Source organism: Schistocerca cancellata, chromosome 2, assembly GCF_023864275.1.
Source record: "Schistocerca cancellata isolate TAMUIC-IGC-003103 chromosome 2, iqSchCanc2.1, whole genome shotgun sequence".
NCBI classification, from domain to species: domain Eukaryota; kingdom Metazoa; phylum Arthropoda; class Insecta; order Orthoptera; family Acrididae; genus Schistocerca; species Schistocerca cancellata.
In genome coordinates, this window is record NC_064627.1 from 666,521,430 (window position 1) to 666,546,339 (window position 24,910).

The following is a 24,910-nucleotide window of genomic DNA, read 5'->3' on the forward strand; positions in this document are numbered from 1 at the left end:
GCTATCAGCGCAGCCAGGACATGCTGCGCGACATCACCCTCCGGTGGAAGGTAAAGACTGCAGACGGTAAGAGCCTGCGGCGTCCACACCCTAACAGCGACAGCCTCTAAAGCTGTTTGTAGAGGGACAGACTCGCTGTGAAGAGAGTTAAGGACATAGATGCAGACGCCACCAGACACCCTTTCATAAGCTGCTCGGTTCTTATAATAACCCCGATAGCCACGGAGGGCGGGGGTGCGCATTGCTGGAAACCAAGTTTCCTGCAGAGCAATGCAGAGGAAAGGGTGAAGGCTGATAAGTTGGCGGAGCTCAGCTAGATGGTGGAAGAAACCGCTGCAGTTCCACTGGAGGATGGTTTTGTCCATGGCTGAGAAAGGCGTGCCGGGACTGGGACGGCAGATTACGCCGCTGGGTCACCTGCTGCCTCCGATTGAGCACCCGTGCTAGTGCTATTGCTATTCACGGCGTCTGAGGGACTGGCGAGATCGAGGTCCTCAGCGGACGCCAGAATCTCCACCTCGTCCTCAGACGCAAAGCTAGAAGGTAGCGATGGGGTGGCTACCACCGCGCGTTCCTTGGGCTTAGAGCTGCTCTTCTTTGATTTCTCACGCTGCTCCTTGGGTTTAACTGGCTGGGAGGGCTTCACCGATTCAGTCTCCAGGACTGAGGAGGATCGGGAAGCCCTTCGACCTGCAGATTGTGGGCACTTACGCCACTGGCTATCGTCAGCCTTCCCGCCGGTGGAAACCTGGGAAGGGAGGGACCCCTTGCGAGCGTGAGAAGCCGAAGAAGTTGGACACTTCTCCGGCTTAGAAGCGGGGACCGACGTCCCCGATGGGGGGGATGGTGTTGCTCCTGAGGTAGGTGGCACAGGAGCAACCCGGTGGGTAGAGCCCCCCACTGGCAAGGGGGCAGGAGGAGTTGTACCACTCGTCGATCCGGCCGGAAGGCGCGAAACTGATGGGGCTAGCACAGGTGTTGTAGCAGCGGCGTAGGAAGTTGTCATGCGCATTGGATGTAATCGGTCGTATTTCCGTTTGGCCTCAGTATAAGTCAGTCGGTCCAGGGTCTTATATTCCATGATTTTGCGCTCTTTCTGGAATATTCTGCAGTCTGGCGAGCAAGGTGAATGGTGCTCCCCGCAGTTGACGCAGATGGGAGGCGGGGCACATGGAGTATCGGGATGAGATGGGCGGCCGCAATCTCGACATGTGAGGCTGGAAGTGCAGCGGGAAGACATATGGCCGAACTTCCAGCACTTGAAGCACCGCATCGGGGGAGGGATATAGGGCTTGACGTCACATCGGTAGACCATCACCTTGACCTTTTCCGGTAACGTATCACCCTCGAAGGCCAAGATGAAGGCACCGGTAGCAACCTGATTGTCCCTCGGACCCCGATGAACGCGCCGGACGAAATGAACAGCTCTACGTTCTAAGTTGGCGCGCAGCTCGTCATCAGACTGCAAAAGGAGGTCCCTATGGAAAATAACACCCTGGACCATATTTAAACTCTTATGTGGAGTAATAGTAACGTTAACATCCCCCAACTTGTCACAAGCAAGTAACCTGCGTGACTGGGCGGAGGATGCCGTTTGTATCAGTACTGAGCCAGAGCGCATTTTAGACAAGCCCTCCACCTCCCCAAACTTGTCCTCTAAATGCTCGACGAAGAACTGAGGCTTTGTGGAGAGAAAAGACTCCCCATCAGCTCTCGTGCAAACTAAGAATCGGGGCGAATAACTGTTACCTCCATCCAGGGACTTACGCTCTTCCCACGGCGTGGCCAGGGAGGGGAACGTTTTCGGATCGTACTTCTGAGCATTAAATTGAGCCCGAGAACGCTTAGAGACTGCTGGCGGCTGGCCGCCAGCGAGAGATGATGTACCACGCTTCATTGCGGGTCATCCGCCCTGATGCCACCTACTCCGACCAAGGGCCCTCCCCACGGGCGCCACCCAGCCACAGCAAAGGCCACCTGGCAGGATGGCCGTTGCCGGGAGTCCTGATACCCCAGGAGGATAGGCATCTACTCCTTGGCATACGTGGGGAGTTAACGGCGCAGGCATCAGTAGAGCGATCCCTGTGTTGTCAGGGGGCTACAACCAAGAGGGTACATGGCGGCCCCACCACAACGGACTGGCTACCGTGCTGGATCTTAGGTGCAAAACTGTCCAAGGTCGTCGTCGCAGTTAAAAGAAACACTGCAGAGGGCAGCGTGGTAATCGCACCCAGGGACGTATCCCCGCCCTAAAGATCGAAAACGAGCGGGACACCATTGCAACGACGTGAAAGCCGGCTAAAGGTCTAATTGCACGACGGATACAGTGCACCATGTAAGGCGCCCTTCCCCAATTGGCTCGCTCTTCAGAATAATTTAGAAAGATGGAGGTCAAACCCGAGAGGGGACCATCACATAAGGCCAAAACATGTGAGACTCCTTTTAGTCGCCTCTTACGACAGGCAGGAATACCGCGGGCCTATTCTAACCCCCGAACCCGCAGGGGGGGATAAGGCCCTAAAATGAGCCCTGCGGGACTTCTGTACAAATCTTTTTCCAGTCCGAGAATGATTTTTTTTTCCATTTAAATTTAGAATAACTCTGCTTTCTTTCAGATAAATAAGATTTGAACCACTGTAATGCCCTGTCCACAATCCCATATCTCTCTAACTTGTGTAGAAGTAGTAAGTGATTGACCGAATCAAAAGCTTTGGTCAAATCACAAAAAATACCTGTGACCTTTTTCCCTTGTCTAAATTACAGCTCATCTTTTCAGTAATTTCCTGATAGCATTTATTCTATTTTTCCCCTTTTGAAATCCATATTAATATCACTTTCTATAAGAAAGTTTTCAAGATGTTTTGCAACAATCTTTTCTATCACCTTGGCAAACACTGGCAGCAGGGAAATAGGGCAGCAATTTCCCGTATCATCTGGTAAGCCTTTCTTGAACAATGGTCTTATTTCATCATATTTTAACACATCTGGGAAATATACTTTCTCAAATGACAGACTAATAATTTTAGCGAATGGATGAGAAATGATGTTATTAAACAGCCTTGACTACACCGATAGGAATTTCATCCCACTCAGCTCATTTCTTGTTTTTTTTAACAACAATGTAGCATCTTCTACATCTTTTGGGATAACTCTTTTGAATGTTTTAAGGCTTGCAGTTTGTTTTATATTTACAAAGTTGACATCTGTCTTGTCCTGGTGGGCTGTGGTATCTCCTCCTGATTTTGCCACATTTATGAAAAAATCACTGAAACAGTTTGACATCTGGAAAGGATCTATAATTATATCATTTTTAATTTTGTCAATTTCTTGGCACTTGTTCTTTACTACCAATTCAGATTTGATGACACTCCAAACTGTCTTTGATTTATTTTTATGTTTACTAATATACACATTGTTAGCCAATTTCTTTGCTGCCTGTACAACTTTTTTGAATGTATTCTTATATCGCTTTACACACCGCACAAAGTCAGTATTTTTGTTTTTTTTTAACTCATTGTGAAGCTGTGGTTTCCTGGCAATAGAAACTTTTATTCCTGGTGTAATCCAATTTATTTTGTTGGCCACTCTTTTTCACCAGGCTTGAGGGAGGAAAAGTTTCGTTGAAAACATCTATGAAACAGCTCTATGAGCAGTGCTGAATGATCTGATATGCCTAAATAAAACAGAGTATACTTCCATCCTCAGACTGATAATTTGTCAGGATATTGTCAATACATGTTTCAAATGGCTATTTCTTCTAGTACATTCAGTGAAATTTAAATTAAAAGCATGTTTCTGAATTAAGTCACAAAAATTTATTTTGTCATTATTATTATTATTATTATTATTATTTAATATATTAAAGTCTGCTGCAATTACATTTTTTTTCTTTCTGTCTTTCTGAAGTCTTTCTAATAAACATTGAAATTAGGATAAAAAGAATGTTGTTACAGCATTTTCAGGAATTCTGTACAGAGATACAATTACAGTATCAATTAGATCCACTTCATAACTTTCAAAATTACCTTCCTCATTCAAACAATTGAACTCAGTTCTCTCTTCAAAATTTGAGTCATTTAGAAGGATGCAGCAGTCTACACGAGATCTGTTACCTCTACAAAAACTCCTGGCAATTGTAAAATGTTCAATTTTGTTTAGAATCCCTAAACTGTCTTTTCAGCCAATGTGAGGGGGACACCTATTAAATGACACTCATGCACTCACTCCCACCTCACTTGCACTGACCACACAGTCACTCCATCTCACATGCCTTAAGACAACAGATAAAGGGTGAAAGGTGCTATACCTGAGATTAAAACAGGAATAAAATGACAGATGACCTAAATGAAAGGCACAGGGAGATGTGACAGACTGACCCAGTACACCACAAGCACCTCATTTTGGAGTGTCCTCTCGCCATAGCATGAAGCCATACGTCAAGCGCTGTGAACTGCGCGAAGACAAGTAAGGATGATCTTGTCCCGTTGATGTAGCTGCAGTACCTACTCTGGACAGGGTAATTCCCAGAGCAGTTTACACACTTTGGAGGATATGAACAACCAACACCTTCATGGGCGGCCTTAACACATTTGCCTCAAGTGGCTTTTCCCTTGCAACGTGAGGTGATTTGCTCAAAGCACTGGCATGTAAAACAGTGAATTGGGTTGGGAAAGTAAGGCCGCTCACTGAGGTGAAGGAAACTGGCCTTAACTTGCTCTGGAAATTTTGTGCTGCTGAAAGTCAGTATATGTGTGTGTCTGTTTCACTAGATCACATTCCATGTTTTTCCATTATGTTTTGCTTCCTGGGATGACTCAGCTTTCTGTTCTTCTTGGGGAATGTCAACCAGGTCCCTGCATGTTGCTGTAGTTGAAGGTGTTGTGCAGTTCACTTTCTATTGCATATTCCCCAAGGCACTGAGCTTCCTGGATGTTCTTCACTTGTTGGGAATTAGAGATTTCTACCAACATTGTCCTGTTTCACAAGTGCTTGACAGATTTTAAAGTTCCAGCGGTGTCCTCTAATCCTTTCTGTATGTAAAAAGGTGAAACTTTCTCAGTGCTATCCTGTTTCTGTTTAGCCATAAGAGCACATTCTGGCCACTGGCATGTGTTTTGTTACTATAGACGAAAGGCTCTGTGTAATCCCCAAATCTGGAAGACTGGCTATATGAGATTTCTTGTTCGATTGGGTGTTGAAACCTATCAGTGACCCACCCTTTCCACTGGAAGGAGGAGGAGAAAATTTCAAGGGTTCCACCTGTGTCCCGCGAGCAGCTAGGGAAATAATATCCCACCTTAGACAGAGCCCCACATGCCTGGGTAAGCCTTATACAACTGAGGTCCGCCAGTTTCCCCAGAGATTGCCACAAACAACTGCTCCACCTCAACAGCCATGCATCTCATTGGTGCGCAGCACACCTTGAGGCTGAGGGATTTTTTAATAGAGACTTTTACCATCCTCAAGATGAGGGCGCTCAAGCCAAGATCTCATGTCCCTGAGACACAAAACATTCCACTACTGTGCCATACAGTGGTCACTCATGCCCAGATCCCCTGAGGGGAAGAAACAAGAGTCGACAGAAGAGATAGGGGATCTAATATTAGAATCAGAATTTAAGAGAGATTTGTATGAATGACTTCAGCTCAAATAAGGCAGAAGGGATAGATAACATTCCATCATAATTTCTAAAATCATTGGGGAAAGTGTGTAGAATGTATGGGACTGGCGATATACCATAAAACTTTCAGAAAAACATCATCCACACAATTCTGAAGATAGCAAGTGTGAGAAATACCGCACAATCAGCTTAACAGCTCACGCATCCAAGTTTCTGACACGAGTAATATGCTGGAAAATGAAAAGAAAATTGAGGAAAACTGAGAATCGGTTACAAGTCTGGTTTTAGGAATGGTAAAGGCACGAGTGAGGCAGTTGTGATATTGTGGTTGATAATGGAAGCAGTACTGAAGGAAAATCAAGATGTGTTCATAAGACTTAGACTGGAAAAAGCTTTCAACAATGTCAAATGGTGCAAGGTGTCCACAATTCTGAGAAAAATGGGGGTACACCATAGAGAAAGATGGGTAATATGCAATATATACAAAAACTGAGAGGAAACATGAAGAGTGGAAGACGAAGAAAGAAATGCTCAGATTAAAAAGAATGTTAGACAGGAATGTAGTCCTTTGCTTCTATTATTCAATCCACACATTGAAGAAGCATTGACAAAAATAAAAGAAAGTTACAAGAGAGGGAATAAAATTCAGGGTGACAGGTTATCAATAGTAAGATTCGCTGATGACATTCCTATCCTGAATGAAAATGAAGAAGAATTACTAGATGTGCTGAATGGAATGAACAATCTAAAAAGTACAGAATGTGGACTGAGAGTAAATTGAAGAAAGACGAAAGCAATGATAAGTAGCAGGAATGAGAACAGTAAGAAACTTAACATAAGAATGCGGAATCATAAAGTAGATGAAATTAAGGAATTCTGCTACCTAGGCAGCAGAATAACCCACGATGAACAGAGAAAGAAGGACAATAAAAGTAGACTACCACTGGCAAAAAGGGCATTCCTGGCTAAGAGAAGTCTGCTAGTATCGAACATATGCCTTAATTCGAGGAAGAAGTTTCTGAGAATGTATGTTTGGAGCAGCACAGCATTGTATGATAGTGAGACATGGACTGTGGGAAAACTGGAACAGAAATGAATCTAAGTAACTGAGCTGTGGTGCCACAGAAGAATGTTGACAATTAGGTAGAGTGATAAGGTAAGGAATGAGAAGGTTCTCCACAGAATTGGCGAGAAAGGGAATATATGGAAAACACTGACAAGAAGAAGGGACATAATAGGACATCTGTTAATGTATCAGGAATTAACTTATATGGTACTAGAGGGAGCTGTAGAGGGGAAAAAACTGTAGAGGAAAATAGAGACTGGAATACATCCAACAAATAATTGAGAATGTAGGTTGCAATTGCCATTCTGAGATAAAGAGGTTGGCACAGGAGAGCTGTATCAAAGCAGCTGGTCAGCCAGAAGACTGATGAAAAAAAAGTAAGTGAGGTTAATTAAATGCAAGTATGGAGGTGATAGTCTTTTCATTGTATCATACATGGTGCAGAGTCCCTCAATTTCCTACTCTCTTTATAAGTTGACAGTTTGGCATTGTATGTTACTATTTGAGCTAAGAGGGGATGACTAGGACTCATTAGTGTCATTCACAAAGTTTCTGAACTAAAAAAAATATCAAAATACGTTCTATAAAAAGCAAAAATCTTAAAAAAAATATAGGGATCATGAATTTAACTAATAGTACATAAATAGCTACAAAACAGAATTTTTTTAAATCTTGGTTGCCGTAATACAGGATGAGGGGCTAATTGTTCCCTCGAGCAAGTGATGCAGCTGCTGGGAAAACTGGTCTGACCGACATCCAGGCATGCGCTGGAATCTGTCCCATACCGAGAGCCATTATGTCTATGCTCACACATATCACGAAGGTCTTAATCTATTATGAAAGCTTATCACATGTCATTTACATCAGTGGGAACTAAATTGTTAGAATTTTGATGATAGTGGATCTGACATGAACCTTTCAGGCTGACATACTTTCAGCAGCTGCCCAGTAGTTGCCACCAGATGTAAAATGGCAGATTACCAATCTCAGAGAAGGGTCTGGATATTAGGCTGCTACAATCAGCACTTGTGGCCAGTTTATGTCTCTCATGGTAGACACAAGAGATGTTTGATGATCATCAATATTTACAAAACATCAGTGCCCAGAGTTGAAATATTGATGTTTCAGTGCTGGTACTGAAATCTTTAATACATCATAACATCAGTGTTAATGACAAATGTCAGCCTTCTGTGATAGCTAAAAAAAGACTAATTTTTTTTGCACTCCATTAGGCCATCTGGTACCCCAAACTTATACAGAATATTTGAATTAAAAACAGTCTTGGTTGCAACTTATTCTTTCATTACAACGTGTTTTGCCTTCTTGGGGCATCCCCAGATTATCTGTAAGGATAACAAAATAAGCAAAAATTAGAGTATGGTCCTAACTTGCACAGTGCTGAAAGTGAATCAGGAATTGTTACTGACCTTAAAATTTTCCTTTTAACACATTTTAAAAATCATAAAATGGCTCTGTGCTAGACTGAAGCATGTGTCAAATCATATGAACCCACAGAGACCTTTTCCTTTTTACAAGATTTTAAAAAACCACAAAATGCTCTGTGCTAGATTGAAGCATGCGTCAGAAGAGATGAATCCACAAAGGTCTGGTCAAAAACAACTAATATAACATTGTGTAACTGCGGGTTAGATTACTTAATAGGTAATCAAATGAACAAGATACACCTTAACACAGTTATTTCAGCATGTCAGAATGGTACAATAACAGAAGGAGGAGATTAGTGTTTAATGTCCTGTCGACAGTGAGGTCATTAGAGACAGAGCACAAGCTCAGATTAGGGAAGGATGGAGAAGGAAAGCAGCTGTGCCCTTTTGAAGGAACCATCCAAGCATTTGTCTTACTTGATTTAAGGAAATCATGGAAAACTAAAGTGCAGTAAATAAACTCAACAAAAGAGGCACCATATTTATGAAAACTAGCCAGATATGTGCACATGCTGATGACACTGTTGTAACTGGAAGAAATATCAGTACACTCCAAGAAACATACCAGGCAACAGAAACAGAAGCCTTAAAAATTGCCTCCACAGTAAATGAAAACAAGACAAAATACATGGTAATGTCACAATCCAAGGCCAGAAGAACCCCTAAAGACTTAAACATCAATGAGAAATGCTTCAAAGGAGTGCCCCCTTTTAACTACTTGGAAGCCATAATAACAAATTATAATAAGAGTATTGGGAAGACCATAAGGGAAAGAATACAAGCAGGAAACAGAGATTACTTTGCAAATAATATACAACTTTTGAGAAACAGCGTTGTTACTAGAAAAAGAAAATTGCTAATATATAGATCCCCAGTCCACCCAGCTATGACATACAGGTCACAGGTATGGACATTGACAGAACATGACAAAAATGCACTAAGAACCTTTGAGTGGAAAATACTGCGCAAAATCTATGGACCAATAAGATAGAAAGAAAGCTGGATAATACACTACAATGCCAATTTACAAGTTTTAATACAAGGTAGGTGTTGTGACTCACTGATCATTCAAAGTGCTGCCGCGCAATTACGCGCGTGCTCTACATGCGGCGCTGTCTGCCAGCCATGCAGCAGCTGCGCCACCTAAGCGGCCAGCCAGCCAGCGGCCGCTAGACTTGGAGGCAGTGATCATTTGAATGTTACCGTGTTCACATGTCTTGCTTTGTAAACTTGCTCAGTGATTTACATGTGTTGTGTCGTTTTGAAATATATGTGTTCAACTTGACATTATAACAATTGGTGACGAGGTAGTGGATTTTTCCTTTTCATCGTTGACCCACAGTTTTCCATGGCTACTTTAGAGCAACTATTGCAAGGTCTCATTGAACAGCAAACGCTTCTCACATTGGCGATTCACGATTTCATCGCGACATCCAATGCGAGCCATTTCTCATTTTTGTCTATACCTCCTTTTCCTCCTTAGGCGGAAGACTGGTCTGATTACGAAATACGTCTTCGACAGCACTTCTTGGCATTTCATGTCACGGACGAACAAACATGTAAGTCTCTGTTCCTTTCATGGATTTCACCTCAAATGTATCGGTTGTTGTCGCAATTGGCTCCTTTGAAAGATCCTGCATCTTTGTCCTTCGCTGAAATGTGCTCACTTCTGGCCATATATTTTCATAAGCAAATGCATGTAGTAGCCTCTCGTGTTGCCTTTTATCGTTGTCAAAAACAACCGAATCAATCCTATCGCACTTGGGCTGCTGACCTTCACGGCCTCAGTCGAAAGTGTCAATTTGTTACTGATGTTCACAAAGAATCCTACGCAGATTCCATGGTACGGGATGCTATTATCCGGTCGGCACCCAACAAAGAAGTGAGGCAGCGGGCCCTTCAGTTGGCAAATCCGACTCTAGATGAAGTCCTCTCCATCGCGCAGTCTTTTGAAATTTCTCACGCCACTGGAGAACAAATAGAGGTGTGGGGTGACATGAGGGACATACAACCTCTGTGCGCTGTTGACAACGCGTGCGGCGTGTCCACGCCAGCCGACGTGGCCACAGTACGCTCCCACACGCAGCCTCGGCCTAACCGTAAACAACCCTCTCAGAAACTGCAGCAATACCCCCAGCAACTTCCTTCGTGTCCATGGTGTTTTACAAAACATTCATGTGAGGATTGTCCCCAACGTTGGGCCATGTGTCACAATTGCAAAAAGAAGGGTCATGTGTCTTCCGTTTGCAAATCCGACCGCATACATGATGTTCATGACTGTGACGCTGATTCTGCTTCTGTGTTGTCTGTCAATTGCACTTCTTCCCTTTCAGGGAAGTTATTCCTCACAGTCCAAATCCTTGGTCGGAATGTTCGCATGCAGGTGGATATATTGGTTCTGCTGCCACTATAATTAACTCTCAGACGTATCTTCAGTTGGGTTCTCCACTCCTATTGCCTGTCACTCGGCAATTATGGATGTACAATAAACAGAAGATTTCTCTCTTGGGACAATTTAATGCTGAGGTATTTACAAATCCGTTGTTCGCACTGTTCCCATATTTGTGGTTGACCAGAGTAATGCAGAAAATCTTTTTGGTTTCGATGCCTTTCGCGTTTTTGGGTTCTCCATAGATGACTGTCAATATCGTCTCTGATGCTATTCCTTATGCTCAATTGGATTCCTTGTGGACAACATTTTCGTCCCTTTTTTCTCCTGGGTTAGGCCGCGCAAACGACTTTGAAGCTCATATCACGCTCAAACACACTGCTCGGCCTGTTTTTTTGGGCTTGGCCCATTCCTGTGGCCCTTCGTGATCGGGTAAAACGGGAGTTGGATCGTCTCACTACTTCAGGGGTCTTGCTTCCTGTCACTTCCAGTGAGTCGTCCTCTCCTGTCATCGTCATTGCTAAGCCAAATGGTGATATTCGTATCTGTGGCGATTTTAAAGCCACAGTAAATGCACAATGCCTCACAGACACTTACCCTATGCCCCGACCTGAAGAATTGTTCACTAAACTTGTGGGAGGGCAGTATTTTTCTAAAATTTACCTGTCAGGAGCTTATCGTCAACTTCCTCTCGACGCTGCTTCCTGGCAGTTTCTGGTCCTTAACATGCCTTTCGGCCTCTATCAGTACCAACGCTTGCCATTTGGGGTTGCTAGCGCCCCTGCTCTCTTTCAGCGATTCTTGGAACAATTATTGCTCCCTGTCCCTGTGTGTATCAATTACATGGACGTCATTGTTGTCACAAGCTCCACCACTGAAGAACATCTTCAAAATCTCCGCACGCTTTTTCATGTCTTACAGACTGCCGGTCTTAAGTGTAATCTTCAGAAATCAAAATTTTTTCAGGCATCTATCATGTACTTGAGGTTCCAACTCTCTCGGGATGGTATTCGTCTGCTTCAGCAAACTGACGCTGCGATCGATGCCCTTCCTCACCCTACATCAGTTAAGGAACTGCAGGCCTTCTTGGGGAAAATAACATACTATCACAGGTTTTTACCATCTGCGGCTTCGGTGGCTCAGCCATTGCATCCCCTGTTGCATAAAAATGTGTCTTTTCACTGGTCTGAATCATGCGATGTGGCTTTCCAGAAATTGAAGACTATGCTGAAACAGGCCCCGTGCCTGGCTACTTATCGACCTGGCCAACATCTCGTTCTTGCCATGGACACCTCTCAATACGGGGTTGGTGCAGTCCTTGCGCACAACTTTTCTGACGGTTCTGAACAACTCATTGCTTATGCCTCCAAAACACTCACGGAAGCCCAACAAACGTATTCTCAAATTGAAAAAGAAGCTTTGGCCATTTTTTATGCTCTTCATAAGTTTGGTGTTTTTCTCTATGGCTCAAAATTTCATCTTGTTACGGATCACAAACCACTTGTTTCCTTGTTTCATCCATCAACGTCGCTTCCCGACAAGGCTGCACACCGCCTCCAGCGTTGGGCTCTTTACTTGTCTCGTTTCAATTATGAGATTCATTTCTGGCCGACGGCTCAACATGCGAATGCTGATGCACTGTCTCGCCTTCCCATGGGTCCTGATCTGGTATTCGATAGGGACAAACTTTTGTGTTTCCACCTGGATGTTGCCGAGCAGTGGATTGTGGACGGATTCCCCATCACCGGGGACCGGCTGGCGGCTGCTACGGGTTCTGACCCTACCCTCTCCCGGGTTTTACGCTGTATTCAGAAGGGTTGGCCAGATTGTCCATCCGCTAAGACTTCTGATCCATTGCGGAACTACTACGCTTTGCGCTACCGCCTCACGGCTCGGGATGGTGTTATCCTCCTTTCCACCGAAAACGCTTCATCGCTTGTTGTGGTACCTGCGTCTTTGCGTGCTTCGGTCTTGCGCCTCCTTCACCAAGGGCACTGGGGTGTCTCTGGCGCGCCGTCATGTGTACTGGCCCGGCATCAACTCTGAAATAGCACACATGGTCGCTGCCTGCGACCCTTGTGTGTCACAGGCTGCTGCCCCGAAGTCATCTTTGTCACTGTGGCCTTCACCTGAGAAGCCCTGGGAGCGCATTCATGCTGACTTCGCAGGACCTTTTTTAGGTACTTATTGGCTCCTCGCCATTGATGCCTACTCTAACTTTCCTTTCATTGTCCGTTGCACGTCGCCTACCACCGCGGCAACCACAAGTGCTCTCGCCCGCATTTTTGCTTTAGAAGGCCTTCTAAATTTGCCTCTTCCGAATTTGTGGATTTTTGTGCTCATCACGGCATCATGCATGTCATGGCCCCTCCGTTCCATCCACAATCAAACGGTGATGTGGAACGACTGGTCCGTACATTTAAGGCTCAGATGAAGAAACTCCTGACTTCTTCTGCTGCTGATGATGTGCTTCTCAAATTTCTGGCGTCTTACCGTTTCACCCCCATGGGGACCATAGCCCGGCTGATCTCTTACATGGCCGACAGCCCCGTACGCTACTTCATAATCTGCGGCCTTCCACCTCACAGCCGCAGGTGCCTTCGCTTGGCCGGTTCACCGCCGACGACGTTGTATGGGTACGGGGATATGGTAGGCGGCCAAAATGGAGTCCGGGCCGCATCTTACGACACCGTGGCCCACATCTGTATGAAATCCAGATGGACACAGGTGTTGCAGTGAATCATTCGGACCAGCTTCAGCCTCGTGTGCTGGCAATGCCTGTTCCAAATGCCGCTACACCACCTTCGGCTCTACCTGACACTCGGGATCTTGGCATCTCTCATTACTCACAACACAGCCCTCTCACCATCATCTCGGTGCCAGTACAAGAACGGGTGCCACCAGGAGACGTGCCCATGCAGGAACCGGATGACCATCATCTGCCTGAGCAACTCTACTCACCTCCCTCTCCTACGGACACCGACACATTGCTCGGTCTCCTGTTATACCAACCGAACTTGCCGCAATGGGCAGATTGGTGCATGGGGCCCCAGCAGATTCGACCCCCACGTCTCCTGTCATCTCGACCCATTACCATCGGGTACACTTCCGTCCGTACAAGAAGCCTCCTCCCCGAGACTTTATGGCCAGTCAAACAACACCTATGGACGTCAGCAAGCTACGGGCCACCTAAGTAAAGAATGCTGTTAAAAATCTTATTACACAAATAATATAAATATTCACAAATCACTTGCACTGTCTCAAAAAGAAATACATAGATACAGTGACACCCAGGAAAAATTTGGCAACTCAGTGAATGTTGATTGATTCTCAGGACTGGATCTGAATTATCTGAATAAATTCACTAGATCCTTACGTGTAATTTTGATGCAATATTTTGAACAATCCTTGCATAATAAGTGACAGTGAGTCACAAAACTGAATTATTTTGCTGCAAGAACATTAATTTGTGAGTAAATTACAATTTCTCTCATCTTTTAGTTTTTGAGACCTCCTGCCTCAGGAATAGTAGTGGCAGAACATTTGAGGGGAAATCTGGATAATATTTCACATAAATTTACTAGTCATGCTGTAGTATTAGGTTGGGTATTAGGATGGGTAGTAGGGACAGGGGAACCATTTGAAACTGTATTAAATGCCTTTTCCAAATATCGCCTTGAGCAGTTGCCCAGAGAACTGACTAATGACAAACAGACAGGGAGGGCGGCGAGTGACGGAGAGGGTGGGAGAGTGACGGAGAGGGTGGGAGAGTGACGGAGAGGGTGGGAGAGTGACGGAGAGGGTGGGAGAGTGACGGAGAGGGTGGGAGAGTGACAGAGAGGGACGGTGCATATAGGAAAGGGGGGCAACATTGACAAATTTAAGTATAAAATATTGTATGGATGATGTAAGATTACCTTCATATATTCTTTGACACATTTGACATGCTAAACATCTCACACATATAAAATGAACAAAGGTGTCTGCACATAAATAAAAGCCAGCCAGGGTGGCCGAGTGGTTCTAGGCGCTACAGTCTGGAACCGCGCGACCGCTATGGTCGCAAGTTCGAATCCTGCCTCGGGCACTGATGTTTGTGATGTCCTTAGGTTAGTTAGGTTTAAGTAGTTCTAAGTTCTAGGGGACTGATGACCTCAGAAGTTAAGTCCCATAGTGCTCAGAGCCATTTGAACCAATTTGAACATAAATAAAAACAAAAAGGGTTCATTTACAGTCACACCCCTCTTGCAGAGAGAGATTATGCACTGTCCAATATGTGAAACACCATATATGCTGTGGCACCAGAAGCTAATGATTGTGAGTTCCAGACAGACTGGCCAAAGCACAGTCCAACACCAGACCTCCACGTCCAACTGGGAAGAACAGCATCATTCACAGAGGCCAGAGGAATGACAACCATCAAAAATCAGACAGCACATCTCTGGCAAGCTGCTACATCATCAGAAAACAAGCTTCCTTAGTAATCAACACAAATGCCAAAAGTTACCATCACTCATTGGCAACATTCTTGTACTGCGCCAGCAGTGAAATTCCACTACACATACTTTCCTACCAAAATCACCTTTGCATTTGCTCCCTCTGCTGTAATGCACAGTGTCTTCATGAATAAATACTTAAAGTTACATAACAAACTCATTTTGTAAAGAGCTGTTGCCATTTTCCAGACTCCTGTATAGCTGTGTATCTTGGACATTATCACCATGACATCATGAAGTTTATGAGCACTTTAACCAACAAAAAGATACATCTTGAACATTAAGTGGGAGGACTGTAACCGACACTGTAGTTCTAGAGAAAGTGCATCTAAACAGCATTGGAGAACCATTACTGCTCATCAACTGAGATGCTTGATTGTTGCACGAGTGATACTAGGCTTCCCTGTCAAATCTTTTATGGTGAACTCTGCTCTGGCAGTAGACCTCTTTGAGTCCCTCCTAAGGGCTTTAAGGACTAGCTGAAACACATAATGAAAACAACTGGTGTAAATATACAAAGATAGAAAGACTGTGCTGTGGACTGCTTACTGTGGAGGAACACTACATCCACTTCTGTCCACTTGTTTGAAGAAGAACACCACAAACATGAAGAGGCCAAGTGACAAGCAACAAAGCTCTGTCAACTATAAACCCACCTTCCTCCTACCATTCAGTGCAATATGGGTGGACACATGTTTCATGCTAGTCATTGGAACACATTTATATGCTGAGCTGAAATGCTCACTCTATGCAGGAAGAAGTTATGCATATTCAGAATCACGCTGCAGCTGACAACGGCAACGATGAAAAAGAGAAAGAGCAAGTATTATTGGACAAAGCATATATTTGCATCATTACAACAAAACTCACAAACCTACATGATATGTCACTTCATTTGCAATTGTAATTGTAATTTTATTAACCACCAGAATGCTCGGGTATTGTGAGTGTTAAAAGATTTAATGTAGACTAAAACCTACCTTATGTGATGCTGCCCAGCCCAAGGACATTACGGTCCCAAGGACATCATTTAACTATAAGTTTGTGAGACAGTTTTTCCTCAGTCAATTTTGATTCTAAAATTGTAATTTTGTTAGTGACATCCTTTAACATTTCTGTGTCATCTCATATTTCCAGTAACTTCCTGTAGATGGTATTACTACAACCAGTCTACAAAACGGCACCTACAACTGAGGTGCATTCCAAGCAAAGAGGAGTTACTGAATTTCTTACAGCAAAAAACCAGATCACCAAGAAATGTTCATAGGCATTTACAGAATGTCTAAGGAGATAAGTCAGCAGATAAAAGCATGCCAAGTCACTGAGCGAAGCATCTCTTGTTAACAGAACAAAGAGAAGAAAATCTGTCTGTTCTCCCGCATCCAGGGTAGCTGCACACAGCTGTGAAGCCTATAATGTTGCAATGTGCAAGGTGATCAACGAACAACAATCAAGCAACTCAATGCTGAAACACTGCCCACTGGGCTCTTTGAAGCCTAAATGAAGAGCATAGAGGGGAAAGAAGGAACATCTGTGCCAAACTGCTTGCTCGTTTTGAGGCTTAGGGTAACAATTTATAATGTTGACACAGATGATGAAACATGGATTCACCACTTTGAGCCTGAAGCAAAACGACAGTCCTTACGAGTGGCACCATGCAACATCCACTTCAAAGAAGTAGTTTAAAAGCATACCCTCAGCTGGTAAAGTCATGGCTACAGTTTCTGGGACTCTGAAGGGGTTATTCTGTTTTATGTCCTCCCTCGTGAGCAAATGATGAACTCCAGACTGTACTGTGAGATTCTTAGGAAGCTCTACTCCAGACTCTATTGTGAGAATCTTAGGAAACTGAAGAAATAATTACAGCACAGTCATGGCCACAAAAAAGTGAACACACTTCTCGGATGATAATGCAAGGCAACACACAAGTCTGTGCACCTGAGAAGAGATCCAAAATTTTGGAGGACTGTTCTTCCTCATCCATCCTACAGCCCAGATCTCGTCATGTTCTAACTTCCATCACTCTGGCCCACTGATGGACTCTGCGGGCAGCACTACAGCAATGATGGGGAACTTATTAATGCACCAAGAGCTTGGCTGAGATGCAGACCTATAAAATGGTATCGTGACAGCATACAGGCTCTCACGTTAAGGGGGTATGCTGAAAAATAGGGTTTTATAGCCAAAGAATTGGGGAACAATATGAAGTATTTAAATCGGCCTGCTTTGAGGAAGAAAGTGTTGTATTACTTACTGAATGATCCTTGTGCGATTACTCCAGTACTGTTTTATTCTTTATGGACATTATTACAGCATAAGTAAGAGATTTGTAAAGTTTAGAGCCACATTTCAGTTTATAACACATATGACAGTTGTTATATTTGAAAGATATATTTGTTCTAAATGCTCGATTTTGGGACTTTATTCAATGACATACACTTTTCTCACTTAAGGAACAGATTGTGCTACACAACTTTTGATGTACCTTGCACCAGCTAGTTGGTGTACATACAGGGTGTTACAAAAAGGTTCGGCCAAACTTTCAGGAAACATTCCTCACATACAAAGAAAGAAAATATGTTATGTGGACATGTGTCCGGAAACGCTTACTTTCCATGTTAGAGCTCATTTCATTACTTCTCTTCAAATCACATTAATCATGGAATGGAAACACACAGCAACAGAACGTACCAGCGTGACTTCAAACACTTTGTTAAGGGAAATGTTCAAAATGTCATCCGTTAGCGAGGACACATGCATCCACCCTCCGTCGCATGGAATCCCTGATGCGCTGATGCAGCCCTGGAGAATGGCGTATTGTATCACAGCCGTCCACAATACGAGGATGAAGAGTCTCTACATTTGGTACTGGGGTTGCGTAGACAAGAGCTTTCAAATGCCCCCATAAATGAAAGTCAAGAGGGTTGAGGTCAGGAGAGCGTGGAGGCCATGCAATTGGCCCGCCTCTACCAATCTATTGGTCACCAAATCTGTTGTTGAGAAGCGTACGAACACTTCGACTGAAATGTGCAGGAGCTCCATCGTGCATGAACCACATGTGTCGTACTTGTAAAGGCACATGTTCTAGCAGAACAGGTAGAGTATCCTGTATGAAATCATGATAACGTGCTCCACTGAGCGTAGCTGGAAGAACATGGAGCCCAATCAAGACATCACCAACAATGCCTGCCCAAACGTTCACAGAAAATCTGTGTTGATGACGTGATTGCACAATTGCGTGCGGATTCTCGGCAGCCCACACATGTTGATTGTGAAAATTTACAATTTGATCATGTTGGAATGAAGCCTCATCCGTAAACAGAACATTTGCACTGAAATGAGGATTGACACATTGTTGGATGAACCATTCGCAGAAGTGTACGCGTGGAGGCCAATCAGCTGCTGATAGTGCCTGCACACGCTGTACATGGTACGGAAACAACTGGTTCTCACACAGCACTCTCCATACAGTGACGTGGTCAACGTTACCTTGTACGGCAGCAACTTCTCTGACGCTGACATTAGGGTTATCATCAACTGCACGAAGAATTGCCTCGTCCATTGCAGGTGTCCTCGTCGTTCTAGGTCTTCCCCAGTCGCGAGTCATAGGCTGGAATGTTCCGTGCTCCCTAAGACACCGATCAATTGCTTCGAACGTCTTCCTGTCGGGACACCTTCGTTCTGGAAATCTGTCTTGATACAAACTTACCGCGCCACGGCTATTGCCCCGTGCTAATCCATACATCAAATGGGCATCTGCCAACTCCGCATTTGTAAACATTGCACTGACTGCAAAACCACGTTCGTGATGAACACTAACCTGTTGATGCTATGTACTGATGTGCTTGATGCTAGTACTGTAGAGCAATGAGTCACATGTCAACACAAGCACCGACGTCAACATTACCTTCCTTCAATTGGACCAACTGGCGGTGAATCGAGGAAGTACAGTACATACTGATGAAACTAAAATAAGCTCTAACATGGAAATTAAGTTTGGCTGTACCTTTTTGTAACACCCTGTATAGAGGGGTCCAGAAAAATGTAGACACTCTTTAATAGTCCATATTAAGGGAACAATAGACATACTATTAAAAATCTTGCATGGGGGGAGGGGAGGCTATTTTATGTGTTCAAAGTACCCCCAACCAATGTTGATGATGCTGAACTGTTGACCGAACTACAGCTGCTAGTGTGATAGCTGCACAGGACACCTTGACAGTTTCTCATAGCTTGTTCAGTATAGCTCCAAATACCTCTCAGGTGCCAGATAAAATCTATGACTGCAGCATACGAGGATACACCTCACAAGTTATGGTACTTTCAAAGAAGAATGGGCCACCAAACTGCGTGATGACAAACCACACCAACACAAATTAATGTGTTTCTCCACATGAACTTGAGGATTTTCAGGAGACCAGTACATGCAGTTTTTGCTGATCAGTTTGAATTGCACCTTGCAAACCATTCATCCTCATGAAGCTTGCCTTCAAACCACTTGCAGTACTCCATCTTTCAATCTGGGTCGTCCTCATTCACAGCGTGCAGAGATCTTGGAATGTACACTTTCCACTATGCAGCCTTCAGAATTCATCACATATTTGATCAGCTTAACCTGCTTTCATATGCAACCTGCTTCACAGCATGAAATGCTTGAGTACAAGCACCTAGTAATATTTCGCTAGTTTGATATTCATGTTAACATTTGTCTAGCTGAAGACTTATTTCTGCACCTATATGCTTACCGACACCATTTCACCAATGAAGAGGTTATTTATGCATATTTCTTGTTAGGTCTCACAGTCATAATTGATTCCTTGTCGAGTTGTCACTGTCTATCTAACACTATAAATGTGAATATTTAAGTCACTAGAAGAGAATACTCTGGCTATTATATCTGTAGTAGAAAATGTCTCACCCTTTTGTCAGTTAAGTCATATAGAGAAAATTGACAATAACTGCTATGCTTAACACTTTCAGATCTCTGGCTACGACTGTGGACATTACTATCTAGTGTACATTAGCTGCAACAGAAATATTTTTCCTCAATGGAAACCTCACCTACACATCTGTGAATGTTCAGTCTTTTCATCATGCTTGTCTTTTTAAGTATGAATTTTTATTAGCCCTACATGCTCCTGTTATTCTGAAACCCACTACATAGCTTGTCCATGCTGTACATTGGTCTGCTTGGCAGATATAACTACCAAAATGGTGGCTAAGGCCTTCAGAAAACATTAAGTATTTTGTTTTGGTAACTAGGATCACTTCTCCTTAAGTAAATCGCTGTCAACAAAATACTTTAGCATTCGGACAAAGTTGGTGATTGAAATTTCATGAGAAGATCCCACCACAACAAGAAACGCCTTTGTTTTGATGACGCGCATCCTGTATCATGTCCGTGACACTTTCTCCTCAATTTCTCAACAATACAAAACATTGTGCGCTTTGAACTTTCTCGATGAACTCCATTAACCCTATCTGGCAAGGATCCCACACAGCACAGCAGTACTAAAAAAGACGAGGACAAGTGTAGTGTTGACAGTGGATCTGTTGCATCTTCTAAGTGTTCTACCAATAAAATATAGTCTTTGGTTTCCTCACAGCATTTTCTAAGTGTTCTTTCCAATTTAAGTTGTTCATAATTGTAATTTCTAGATATTTAGTTGAATTTATGGCCTTTAAATTTGATTAACTTATAATGTAGGCCTAATTGAAGTTTAGTGGATTCCTTTGAGCACTCATGTTAAATGACCAGGTCTGTAACTTCATGTCCTCTTATTTACGCAGATTAGTAAACTGCTGCAAATTAAGGAGGAGCACATGACACAGCTCCACATGAAAGCTAATGACAGATTGGAATGCATGCAAAAAAAAAAAAAAATTGCTATCATAATATACTCAAGGATGAATATTGAATATAATCTGGAGGCAAATACAACAAAGTAACATTGCTGCCACTGTTAAACAAATACAATTAAGTCAGGAGGTGTGAAAATTCCTTGATTTGAAGTTGGAGACTGAATGTTATTAAAATTTGTCCACTGAAATTGGTAGAACGAAGCAATGGGATAGGTCTTTCGTAATATCCCATTTAGCCTATCCAGTTAACACTGAACTGAAGCTGCACGAGTCTAAGATAACTGTGCATTTTAACAGATTATAGCAGTATTGCAGGAGCCATGAATCCAGGCCTTCTGGAGTCACCAAGACCCAGTGCACAGTCAGTAGGTACCTGCCACAAGTACCCAAACCATGTCAGAAACTATCACTAATCCATGTTTATCAATGTAACAGCTTGATGACAGCTCCACCTCATTATTTATGTTTAAAGGTTAATAAATTGATACATCTTTTACTCTGATGTTAAATTATAATTTCATGTCTAGTACACGTTTCACAAGTTGTGTTCTGTCATTTGGTCACAGCTGGGGTGAGCTGGACACAGGAGCCTACTGCCGTTTATATTATGAGATACAGGATTATTCCAACTGATTTTCAGGGTTTTTGTGCTCCCCACCCCCCTTGAGAGGTAATGGAAACACACTATTATTATAAAAGTCTAGTTCTGCATTGATTGTAATTGCCTAAATTACTGTCAGATGGCAATAATAGCAATAGTTTGGCAGTATTTACTAAAGGCAGCTAGTGGTCAGGAGAAAGCAATCTGTACTCTTAAGTATTATCAACACCAGTCCTTTGCCATAGCCCAGTTCCATTTAAGAACAAAATACAGGAAAGACCTTCTCTCCAACAACTCTAAATTTGTGGTCACAACTTGTTTATATGAAGGGTGAAGCACTGGGAATGTCAATCTATTCCTGCAGCACTAAGAAATCAGGTGCAAGAGACAGTAGGGAACTGAATGTACCTCAAACAACATTATGGCACATGTTACAAAGGTGCCTAAAGTTAAAGCCATATTGCTTATAACTGCATCAAACTTTAGCAGATACTGACAAAATCCTATGTTTGAAATTTACATTTGCACTGCAAGAACATCTGGAAGAAGACAGTTTTCTGTGATAAATTAGTTATCAGCACTGAAGAAAACTATCATGTGAATGGAATGGTAAATATACATATTTTTCACATTTGCGGAGCAGAAAACCATCATTGTTGTGTGGAACACATTTGTGACCTACCTTGCCTCCCTGCCACCTACCAAAGAGAATGTGTGCTGTTGTAAAGAAAAGGTCTATAGACTTTTCTTCACTGAAGAGATGTCGTCAAGGCTGTTGTACCATATGGAGTTTCCCATGCTAACTAATTGTTTCCCTTTTTGATAGGTGGCAGCAGTATTTAAATCACCTTTACGCCAACTTCCTCTGTTACTGCATTACACTGTATTCAAACCAAGACCACCAGGGCAACCAATGATGGATTAACAGATCTCTCCAATACTGACAAATACAGAAACAGACAACTTTGTGCCATTATTTGTATAAATAGTAACAATATAAATGCCTAGTACATTAATTTTATTACTGAGTTCGGCAAATTCATGTCCATAGGCAGATAATAAGAGTGATGCCTGTCATGGCTGTATGCCAATTCTTAGAGAATTTCATTTAACTGTTGGCCCATATTACCATAATGAAACATACTTGTGGTTTTTCTGGATTTGCAGACTGTCATCATCTGGCACTTAAGAAGTGTAATACGTTAAATATTAATCAACTGAGAATAGTTAAACATGCCAATCGCTCGACCTTCCTTGTGAAGAAGAGTTTATAGGCAATTCGGTACATAGGGCACTGATACCTAGCAGTAACCTCATACGTTGCGGCCTGATGTTGGCAAAGCTATGTCTGTATTCTATGACACACCTGAAAATAGGCACACTGTCCACACTTTTCGCCCTGACGCAGGTATTATGTGCCAAAAGTCAAGGAAAATGAAAAGCAGTTTAACAAAGATTTCTTATTTTTAGTTTTTACCTGAACGAAAAACAACCGAAGCAACACTTCGGGCCGCTTCTGACAATACGTAGCGGCAATCAGTAGCCTGAACATTCGCGAGTCTGTGGAGCTGAACTTCCGGACACAACAGCACCGCCGAAGGCTCATTCAAGCCAGCTACAATAACAATTCAGCGTTTATGGAGTATACGAAAGAAACGTTACAAAGTACATCAGCGAAAAGCAACGGATAATTTACACTTTTCCAAACTTGCAGCAACTTTTTCTGGCAATCGCTGCAACCATGTTTCCGTTGTCATACTACACGTTAACAGTGTTATGTGAAGTCATTACTGTACACAACATTATTTCGCGGGAAATTTTTGACAGATGGGCACGTGACTCACGATAACCAATCACATTGGGCAAATCACAGACCACCAACATATAAGAAGGGCAGGATCACGTGCGTCTCGCGGGCCCCGAGGAATCGCTTCATGACGTCATCAGAAAGGCTGAAAGCGTGACAGCGCTGCCTGGTGACTAGATCTGTAAATAACTCTGTTGACGTAAGTGACGTCATAAGTTGGCCACAGCGTTTACACAGACTTGCCTTCAGCTGTTGTTTTGGAATGTCAAATCAATCCAGATTGTTTGAATGAAGCTTCCGTTAACAGAATTAAATGTAGAAAGAAGGTTTGAATGCGAATAATCTGGATTATGGTGACATAATAATCCGCAGCGTAGTCAAAGTTACATGAGAGTCTTACGTGATTGATTGAAGCCAACTGATTACAAATTATTGGTCGAAAGGCAGAGTGATTTATAGCATAACACATATTAGAGTTGGGCAACACGATTGTTTTTCCCGATTCGATTCCTACGATGCAATCTCACATTGCGAATCGATTCCTATGATTCGTTCACGATTCATTCTAGTCTCACAGATGGCAGGACATGTCTGAAATTTACTTAAAATCGATCTGTCTCATGATAAGATATGGCAGAAATAGTTTATTTATGAGTAAACATGCATATAACGTTACAAGTGTGATTCTCGATTTATACGTGTAATGCCTTAATTGATGAAAGGTCACGTTTGATTTGAATGCATCTATTGTTTTATTTCAGTATACCAGGAAAGAGGAGTCGATTTGTGCGAAAGGTGGTGCAAAATTGCTTCCTTTGTTCACACGCATCCTCCACTTGACTGCCATCTGGCGGTCGTAATCATTCGGCACGACCCGGCATGATTCGGAAGTTGCCTTCGAAGCATAGCGTACTAAGAATCGTTGGAACTTGGAATCGTCACGACTCGGAAACACGCAATCGTTCTTACGATTCTTTTGAACGACGATTCGTCCGTATCACGATTCGATTCTTTATTTAGAGTCGTTCAAATGAACGACTCATTCACTCTAACACATATTACGCATTGAGGACAAAATGCCTAAATGTTTTTAACGCATTAACTTCAGCTTACTAGTGTAGGCTAAATACCACTGAGACGTTTGCAGCACGAATTTGTATTTGTACCCATACCAGCAGTAGCAAATGCGGAAAAAAAATCAAATATGGTAAAGGATACGTAGTGGAACGCCCATTGCATTTTCCCAGTTTGTGTACGATAGCTGTACGTAATATGCATCAAAAACACGTCGGATGCTTGTTCATTTTTTAATATATGTTTTTTGGGGATGACCTAGTAGTTCAATTTTTTTTATTATGAGTAATGCCTTAAATGTGGTAAAGTGCATTTAAATATGCCACAAACAAATATCAGGCAAAGCCACACGCCTGTCTGTTACCACAACCTTTGTTACTCATTCGCTGTGTTCCACAACTGTCAACGAAATTATCGCTTTTCAACCTAATGTAGACCTCAGACTATGCTACAAATAAACTTATTACTCGAGCCAAGGTTTCTAGGGAAGGGGGCGAAATCCAGTATAGTGCTCTAGCCCAGATATGTGCTCTTGCTCAGTGTGTGTTAC

General features: G+C 43.0%; 1 protein-coding gene across 3 annotated transcripts in view; it reads right to left on the minus strand.

Annotated features, from left to right (window-relative positions):
• Window positions 1–23,413, minus strand: part of LOC126162373 (DNA repair protein XRCC3-like) — a 97,526-nt gene extending 74,113 nt beyond the window's left edge. For 2 of the 3 annotated variants that reach the window (XM_049918831.1, XM_049918829.1), the window contains exons 1-2: window positions 23,176–23,413; window positions 22,957–23,094 (exon numbers count right to left, since the gene is read on the minus strand). In XM_049918831.1, the coding sequence (XP_049774788.1) occupies window positions 22,957–23,094; window positions 23,176–23,236 (199 nt within the window). In that variant the 5' untranslated portion in view covers window positions 23,237–23,413. The other variant, XM_049918830.1, reaches the window with a different exon arrangement.
• Window positions 23,414–24,910: the final 1,497 nt, after the last annotated feature.